Source organism: Indicator indicator, chromosome 32 (assembly GCF_027791375.1).
Source record: "Indicator indicator isolate 239-I01 chromosome 32, UM_Iind_1.1, whole genome shotgun sequence".
NCBI lineage: Eukaryota > Metazoa > Chordata > Aves > Piciformes > Indicatoridae > Indicator > Indicator indicator.
In genome coordinates this window covers 8955863-8965113 of record NC_072041.1, presented here as the reverse complement: position 1 = coordinate 8965113, position 9251 = coordinate 8955863, and the positions used below count along the sequence as shown (strand labels likewise).

Sequence of the window (9251 nt, the reverse complement as noted above, 5' to 3'; positions counted from 1 at the left end):
GGGGTGTTTGGGTATCACAGCCCCCAGGGGGTGATTGTGTATCACAGCCCCCAGGGGGTGATTGTGTATCACAGTCCCCAGGGGGTGTTTGGGTATCACAGCCCCCAGGGGGTGTTTGGGTATCACAGTCCCCAGGGGGTGTTTGGGTATCACAGTCCCCAGGGGGTGATTGTGTATCACAGCCCCCAGGGGGTGTTTGGGTATCACAGCCCCCAGGGGGTGTTTGGGTATCACAGACACCACTGTCTTGGTGTCCTGAGCAAACCCAAAGGTATTTTTCTCCCCCCTCCCCCAAAGGGGTAAAATAAAAAGGCTGACACAGAATTGGAAAGTTCAGTGGAAATACAATTCACAAATCTACACAAAAAAAACTACAAACCACACAATTTCCTATTCAGCTCCTGTGCTCCTCCACATCCAGCCCCTGAAGGGGCAACAGTCAGCACAAGGAACACACTGAGAATTTTCTGGCTGTGGAAGTGTTGCTGAACACCAGGAACTCATCCCCAGGCTCCTGGCTGCACTGCTGGCACTGCAGACTAGAGGCAGAGAGAGAGTTCTCCAACACGCTGCAAAGCATGGGCTGGGAAAGGTGGGGAGAGCCCAGAGCTGTGGGGTGCATAAGCTTCTGCCCTTGACACATCTTCTTTGGGGGCTTCCTCCTTATTCAGAAGCAACCAGCACAGGCAGCATTGGCACAGATTTCACACAAGTCAGCATCCTGGATAGCTGAGCCTGTTAGAGAGAGGACAAGCAGAGGGTTCACTGGGGTGGCAAGAGAGGGCAGAGCCACACAGCAGGGGATTCTGACCCCCCCTTTCCATCCCTGCTGGAGGAGCTGTCTTGTGCCTTCCAGCTGTGACTGGGGTCAGTAAATCAGTTCCTGCCAAACCCTGCCTTAAGCAATCAGCTGAGCCCTGAGCTCCCTGGGGAAGCAATGGGACAATGTGGAGGCAAGAGAGAGCAACAGGACAGCTTGGGGATGTGACTTGTGGAGCCACAACATTCCTCCTGCTGTAGTGCTGCTTCCCCCAGTGCTGCACTGTGATGGGCAGCAGAATGATGCCACACAGTGCAGCCAACAGGCAGCCACTTAAGGAATCACTCTGTGTGTGTCTTGGAGACAGACGCTGCCACAGACTGATCCATCTCCTGCACAGCTCACACCTCTCCTAGGCCACCTTCTGACACTCAGGTAGGATTTTGAATCCCCATCCCTGGAGGTGTTTCAGAGCTGCAGGGATGTGCTGCTGAGGGACATGGCACCAGGCTTGGCAGACGCTGGAGAATGCTTGGGCTCAATGACCTTAAAGGCTTTTCCCACCCAACTGATTCTATGATTCTGGGACTCCAAGCTGCTGTGAAGCTGCTTGGAGGAAGCTTTGCCATGGATACAGCAGCCTGGTCTGTGCAGGCCACAGCTCAGCTCAGCTCAGCAGGAGCTTTCCTGCAGGGAGCTCACAGCTGCTGTGGTGCAGTCCTTGCAGGAGGGCCAGCAGAAAGGCAGCCTGGACTCCCTCGGCTGCTTTAGAAGTGACAGAGCAGTAATTCTGCTTCTCTGCCTGCTGCTAGCTGAATGCTTAGGCTTGAGAAGTGTGACAATGGCAGCTGTACAACATGAGCTACACACTCAGCCTCTCGAATATCTTGGGTGCATCTCCTCTTTTGCACACAGGTTGGAACTCCTCAGGGAGATCTTTTTCACCACACGGGGAAGAGGCAGCCACGGAGACCATCATGCGAGGGTTAACGTTTCTCTTCTCATCCATCAGCTCCTTTAGCTTCTTCACAGACTCAAGGGAGAATTTCAAATCTCCATCCTAGGCAGCCAGAACCAGCAAAAAAAAAAAAAAAAAAAAAGGTTTCAGGAAGTCAGCCCTTAGGCAAATCCTTTGCACTCCACGCCTCAGCTCTCCCAGACACTCTGTGACAGGGCAAGGACAGCACTGAAACAAAGCCCAGACCAAAGTGGTGCTCACTGGAAGCAAAAGGATTCAGCTCTTCAAGGCAAGGACCTTTGAGAGCAGCAGTGAGGTCTGGCTGGCTTGGGCTGTGTCCCACAGTAGGCAGAGGCAGCATCAGTGCATTTCACACTCCCCTCAAATATGGCCTCAGAAGATGAGAACCTGAAGTGCTGGCTGGCACGTGGCAGGTGCCAGTCTGCTCTGGAGCTGCTGCAACAGGTCCATGTCTTTCATACATTGAGGGCTCTTGGGCTGACCCCAACTCTCTTTGGCTATTAGGACATCAAAGGAGAAAAGGAGGCTGCTTCAAGGCACAAAGGTAGTTAATTATCCCTGGAAACCTACTGTGCACACATAGGGAGAGTCAGGAACTGTTTCAGCAGTGTTAGCTGTCCTGGTACTCTGAGGAAGTTCTTTCCACTGCACTCAAACAAATCTCCCAAGCTGTTCCTGAGGGTGAGTGCAGGCAGAGAGAATCCAGACAAGAGCACTGAAGTACTGCCTCCATCTCACCTGCAACATCACCCAGGGGTGCTGTGTACCTTGAACATTTGCTACAGCTCCTCTAACAGCTTCTGTGCCTGTTCATGTTGCACTGGATCCAGCCAAGCCTCTCTTGGACCTGTTTTTTCCCCATGTGAGATGTGTGTGGCTCCATCACAGGAGCCTGCAGATCATTTCCATCAAGAATTTCCTGCCTAGCAGCAAGCAAGACAAGACCATTTCTCTTGTGTCTCATCTTGTTTACACCATTCTATAAATCCAGAGATGTCCCCAGTTCTTCCAGCTGCCTGCAGCAGCCTGTTAGGAACACCTGAAGTGTCTGACAGAAAGCAAAACAGAACTACAGGCAGAGGAAGTTGGACCTCAGGCAAGAAGAAAGCCAAGATTCAGGTCTGTTAGTCCCTGTTGCAGCCACACTTCAGCTAATCTCAGTATTTGGTTGCAGCTGGAACACCAAGACAGCAAAGAGCAGAAAACTCACCTGAACATAGACTGCCTGGGAGCTGGGCAGCAGCAGCAGGGCAGCCAGGACTGTGAAGGAGAGGAAGCTTTTCATGATGCCTTTCCTAACCTCAGTGTTTGTAATTTCCTCAGTTTTGGTCTTGCTCTTCGATCTCTTCAACTTCCTCTCTTCTTAGCAATGAGAGCTATGTGCTCCCAGGGCAAAGCTGGAGCTTTATAAAGCCTTGGGGCAGCAGTAGTTGGTAAGCCATTAATCTGAGCACTTTATTGAGCCATCATAAAGCCTCAGCTCTTATCTTCTCATCAGCAGAGCAGGCCAGTCCCACCCAGCCTGAGCTGGGTTTTATCAGCCTCTGGCCATGGCAAAACATTGCAGCCTACGGGAAAAGGTTGATGCAAGACAAGATCTGAAGTGAGTGTCCTGTTCCTGGGCACTTCCTGCAGAGATATGGGAAAGGGAGAGTCTTAGAAGGATAAAATAAAAACTGATCTGTTGCAGGGATGGCAGTGAGAGAATGGGAGAAGGGCAGTGAGAGAATAGGAGAAGGGCAGGGGCTGGAAGGGAGCTCTGAACGTCATTGAGTCCAAAGTCCTTTGCTTGAAAAGAACAGAGAAAAGAATTTTAACGGGAAGGGAAGGGAAGGGAAGGGAAGGGAAGGGAAGGGAAGGGAAGGGAAGGGAAGGGAAGGGAAGGGAAGGGAAGGGAAGGGAAGGGAAGGGAAGGGAAGGGAAGGGAAGGGAAGGAAGGGAAGGGAAGGGAAGGGAAGGGAAGGGAAGGGAATGAAGGGAAGGGGAGGGGAGGGGAGGGGAGGGGAGGGGAGGGGAGGGGAGGGGATGGGAGGGGAGGGGAGGGGTGGGGAGGGGAGGGGAGGGGATGGGAGGTGAGGGGAGGGGTGGGGAGGGGAGGGGAGGGGTGGGGAGGGGAGGGGAGGGAAGGCAAAAGGCAAGGCAAGGCAAGGCAAGGCATCTTTCAACTTCTTTCCCTTTCTCTTCCTCTCTTTCTCTTCTCTGCTTGAGTAAGAATGTCCAGGAAGGGAAGAGACAAAGACAGAAGTGTAAGACACTTCTTCTCCTTCTCTCTTTCTTTTTTCAGCATGGATGTTCTTGATCAAGAAAGGACAAGCAGAGGAAAGAAAGGAAAGGATTAGAAAGGCTTTTCTATGGCTCCTGCTCTCTTTCTTTTCTCTCCTTGGCCTCAGGCCATCAGGGAAAGGATGCAACATCCAGATGGGCTTGAGATCGAGGGCTGGGCTTAACCATGGCCACTCTTGCAGGGGTTATCCATGAGTGTGAAACTGTGCTGCAGTCAGACAGGCCAAGGGGGTAAAGCCTCTGTTGTATGGGGGGCAATAGCTGCAAGATCAGCCTGGGGAATGATTTCAGGCTCACAGAATGTTAGGGGCTGGAAGGGACCTCTGGAGATCATCGAGTCCAAACCCTGCCAGAGCAGGACCATAGAATCCAGCACAGGTTGCAGAGGAATGCATCCAAATGGGGCTTGAAAGTCCCAGAGAAGACTCCTCAACCTCTCTGGGCAGTCTGCTCCAGGGCTCTGTGACTCTCACAGTGCAGAAGTTCCTCCTCATGTTGAGGTGAAATCTCCTCTATTGTAGTTTATGTCCATTGCTCCTTGTCCTATCCCAGGGTGCAACTGAGCAGAGCCTGTCCCTGTCCCCTCCCTCTTGACCCCCAGCCCTCAGATAGTTATAAACATTTCACAGAATCACAGAATCAGCCAGGTTGGAAAAGACCTCAGAGATCATCAAGTCAAGTCAATCCCATCTCAGCCTTCTCCTCTCCAGACTAACCACCCCCAGGACTCTCAGCCTCTCCTCCCCAGGCAGTGCTCCAGGCCCTTCAGCATCCTTGTAGCCTCCCTTGGACTCTCTCCAGCAGATCCCTGTCCCTCCTGAACTGGGGAGCCCAGACCTGGATGCAATATTCCAGGTCTCACCAAGGTAGAGTAGAGGGGGAGGAGAATGCTCCCCAGGACCCCCTTGGCCTTCTTGGCCCCCAGGGCACATTGCTGTCCCATGCAGAACTTGCTGCCCCCCAGCACCCCCAGGTCCTTCTCCTTGGGGATGCTCTCCAGCAGATCCCCTCCCAGCCTGTCCTGCTGCAGTTTATTCTTCCTGCCCAGCTGCAGGACTCTGCTCTCATCCCTGTTGAACATCAGGAGGTTCCTCTCTGCCCAGCTCTCAGCCTGTCCAGGTCTTTGAATGGCCTCACAGCCTTCAGCCAAGCCTCCCAGTTTGGTATGGTCAAGACTGGCAGATTGATTCCATTGCTGCCACAAATGCACCACGACAGAGGCTGGGTGCTTGCAATGCTAGAAGCAACCACTGGATGCCTGGAAAGATATTCAGTGCCCCATGGCACCACTCAGAACACCACCCTGGGCCTTCAACAAGTCCTGTGGTGGCATGGCACCCCACAAGGAACTGAGACATAATGATACTCATTTTCAAAAGAGCCTCATGGGCACCTGTGCCAAGAAGCATGGCATTGAGTGGGTGCATCACAGCCCCTATCACTCACCAGCTGCTGGGAAGGTCAAAAGTTGTAACACTGCTAAAAAACATCCTGAAAGCAATGGCAGGAGGGACCTTCACACACTGGGATGCATATTGAGCACAAGCACCTTGGCTGCTCAGCACCAGAGGATCTCTTCATTGGGCTGGCTGTGTCCGATCCAAACTGCCACATGCTGTAGAAGGTGACAGAGATCCTGTGAGACATATGAAGAATATGCCAGGGAGGAAAGTCTGGGTTAGTCCTGCTTCAGGTAAAGGAAAAGCCACCCATGGGATTGCTGTTGCCCAGGGACTGGGATGGACCTGGCTGGGAATGCAGGAGGATGGGAAAGCTTTTGTGTGCCACAAAGTGACCTCCCATCAGGTGAGAACACACAGGAAATTATCTGTGTTGTATGATGTTAACTGCTGCTGAGCATGGAGCAGATGGTGAAGAGTAAGCTGTGCAGAACGTATTGATTTATGCTGACCAGTCCCCACGAGTGAGCAAGAGGGACGGGCAGATGAAGCTGCCTGTGGCACACAGCAACAGAGCAGGTTGGATCTTGTATTCCACACCCTGCTGAGCCATGCTCACTGCATGGCAGGAAAGGGCTTGTCCAGGCTCTGTGGCACTTCTCATGGATTCTGGAGTCTGGAAAGATTCTTATTCAGCCTTTATTCCCAGCCCCCACCCCCCACCCCCATCTTTCTTCTCCAGTTCCTGAGCTGGGCTTCGTCCTTCATCTTCCAAGGCTCCCAAGGAACATTTCTCATCCCCACCCTCGGTGCCTACATCCCCCCATTCCCCTTTGCAGACATTTCCCTGAGCAAAAGGGGTGTGGGAAGAGCTTGGGAAAAGGGGAATGACTGAGCTCAGATGGAGGGTGTTGAGGAAATATTAATTGATTTATAAAGGATATGGCAAATATTAATAAAAACATCAAAAACTTTTTATTACTATGAAAAAATTGCCAAAACCTATTGAGTAGGTTGGATGAAAAGCTAGGTGATCCTTGTGGTCCCTTCCAACCCTGACTGATTCTATGATTCTGTGATTCTATGAATATATATTTACAAAAAGAATGTGCAGTATCTAGGCACACAAAACAACCTCAGCAATGTTATGAAAAGGGGAAGGAACACAACATGGAAAGAGAAAATCCCAGGGAGCAAAATGGTGCTGGGCCACAGAGGGGAGCCTGGACAAGAAATGTGAGCCAAAGAGTGTGGTATAAGAAATGTGAGCCAAAGAGTGTGGTACAAGAAATGTGAGCCAAAGAGTGTGGCACAAGAAATGTGAGCATAAAGAGTGTGGTACAAGAAATGTGAGCCAAAGAGTGTGGTACAAGAAATGTGAGCTAAAGAGTGTGGCACAAGAAATGTGAGCATAAAGAGTGTGGTACAGGAAATGTGAGCCAAAGAGTGTGGCACAAGAAATGTGAGCATAAAGAGTGTGGTACAAGAAATGTGAGCCAAAGAGTGTGGCACAAGAAATGTGAGCATAAAGAGTGTGGTACAAGAAATGTGAGCCAAAGAGTGTGGTACAAGAAATGTGAGCTAAAGAGTGTGGCACAAGAAATGTGAGCATAAAGAGTGTGGTACAGGAAATGTGAGCCAAAGAGTGTGGCACAAGAAATGTGAGCATAAAGAGTGTGGTACAGGAAATGTGAGCCAAAGAGTGTGGCACAAGAAATGTGAGCATAAAGAGTGTGGTACAAGAAATGTGAGCTAAAGAGTGTGGCACAAGAAATGTGAGCATAAAGAGTGTGGCACAAGAAATGTGAGCCAAAGAGTGTGGCACAAGAAATGTGAGCATAAAGAGTGTGGTACAAGAAATGTGAGCCAAAGAGTGTGGCACAAGAAATGTGAGCATAAAGAGTGTGGTACAAGAAATGTGAGCCAAAGAGTGTGGCACAAGAAATGTGAGCATAAAGAGTGTGGTACAAGAAATGTGAGCTAAAGAGTGTGGCACAAGAAATGTGAGCATAAAGAGTGTGGCACAAGAAAAGTGAGCCAAAAAGTGTGGTATAAGAAATGTGAGCCAAAAAGTGTGGTACAAGAAATGTGAGCATAAAGAGTGTGGTACAAGAAATGTGAGCCAAAGAGTGTGGCACAAGAAATGTGAGCATAAAGAGTGTGGTACAAGAAATGTGAGCCAGAGAGTGTGGCACAAGAAATGTGAGCATAAAGAGTGTGGTACAGGAAATGTGAGCCAAAGAGTGTGGCACAAGAAATGTGAGCATAAAGAGTGTGGTACAGGAAATGTGAGCCAAAGAGTGTGGTACAAGAAATGTGAGCCAAAGAGTGTGGTATAAGAAATGTGAGCATAAAGAGTGTGGTACAAGAAATGTGAGCCAAAGAGTGTGGTACAAGAAATGTGAGCTAAAGAGTGTGGTACAGGAAATGTGAGCCAAAGAGTGTGGTACAAGAAATGTGAGCATAAAGAGTGTGGTACAGGAAATGTGAGCCAGAGAGTGTGGTACAAGAAATGTGAGCCAAAGAGTGTGGTACAGGAAATGTGAGCCAAAAAGTGTGGTATAAGAAATGTGAGCCAGAGAGTGTGGCACAAGAAATGTGAGCCAAAGAGTGTGGTACAAGAAATGTGAGCCAAAGAGTGTGGTACAGGAAATGTGAGCCAAAGAGTGTGGTACAAGAAATGTGAGCATAAAGAGTGTGGTACAGGAAATGTGAGCCAAAGAGTGTGGTACAAGAAATGTGAGCTAAAGGGTGTAGTACAGGAAATGTGAGCCAAAGAGTGTGGTACAAGAAATGTGAGCCAAAGAGTGTGGTACAGGAAATGTGAGCCAAAGAGTGTGGTATAAGAAATGTGAGCCAGAGAGTGTGGCACAGGAAATGTGAGCCAAAGAGTGTGGTACAAGAAATGTGAGCCAGAGAGTGTGGCACAGGAAATGTGAGCCAAAGAGTGTGGTACAAGAAATGTGAGCCAAAGAGTGTGGTACAGGAAATGTGAGCCAAAAAGTGTGGTATAAGAAATGTGAGCCAAAGAGTGTGGTATAAGAAATGTGAGCCAAAAAGTGTGGTACAAGAAATGTGAGCCAAAGAGTGTGGTACAAGAAATGTGAGCCAAAGAGTGTGGCACAAGAAATGTGAGCCAGAGAGTGTGGTACAAGAAATGTGAGCCAAAGAGTGTGGTACAAGAAATGTGAGCCAGAGAGTGTGGCACAAGAAATGTGAGCCAGAGAGTGTGGCACAAGAAATGTGAGCCAAAGAGTGTGGTACAGGAAATGTGAGCCAAAGAGTGTGGTATAAGAAATGTGAGCCAGAGAGTGTGGCACAAGAAATGTGAGCCAAAGAGTGTGGTACAGGAAATGTGAGCCAGAGAGTGTGGTACAAGAAATGTGAGCCAAAGAGTGTGGTACAAGAAATGTGAGCCAAAGAGTGTGGTATAAGAAATGTGAGCCAGAGAGTGTGGCACAAGAAATGTGAGCATAAAGAGTGTGGTACAGGAAATGTGAGCCAAAAAGTGTGGTATAGGAAATGTGAGCCAAAAAGTGTGGTACAAGAAATGTGAGCCAAAAAGTGTGGTACAAGAAATGTGAGCATAAAGAGTGTGGTACAAGAAATGTGAGCCAAAGAGTGTGGCACAAGAAATGTGAGCCAAAGAGTGTGGTACAGGAAATGTGAGCCAAAAAGTGTGGTATAAGAAATGTGAGCCAAAGAGTGTGGAGATTATAAGAATAATCATTATTTTGCTTTCTTACATCCAGTCATGATTTATTTACATTCTTTTACTTTTCTGCCCAAACTCTGTGAAAAGAAATTAAAGGCACAGTCTTAAAACCAC

At 49.2% G+C, this 9251-nt stretch overlaps 1 protein-coding gene across 1 annotated transcript; it reads right to left on the bottom strand.

Moving 5' to 3' along the window:
• Positions 1-361: 361 nt before the first annotated feature.
• On the bottom strand, positions 362-3101 carry LOC128977507 (guanylin-like). Its single transcript, XM_054395060.1, has 3 exons — positions 2950-3101; positions 1631-1820; positions 362-735 (listed from the first exon to the last, which is right to left on the bottom strand). The coding sequence occupies exons 1-3, from the start codon at positions 3022-3024 to the stop codon at positions 668-670; spliced, it is 333 nt and encodes a 110-aa protein (XP_054251035.1). The 5' UTR covers positions 3025-3101; the 3' UTR covers positions 362-667.
• Positions 3102-9251: the final 6150 nt, after the last annotated feature.

Bases quoted from the DNA above. Each gene is read 5' to 3' on its own strand.
- LOC128977507 (XM_054395060.1), bottom strand. From the start codon at position 3,024: ATGAAAAGCTTCCTCTCCTTCACAGTCCTGGCTGCCCTGCTGCTGCTG. The intron at 1,821-2,949 runs GTGAGTTTTCTG...CTGGCTGCCTAG, and splicing joins CCCAGGCAGTCTATGTTCAG to GATGGAGATTTGAAATTCTC. The intron at 736-1,630 runs GTGTGTAGCTCA...TCTCTCTAACAG, and splicing joins CAAGATATTCGAGAGGCTGA to GCTCAGCTATCCAGGATGCT.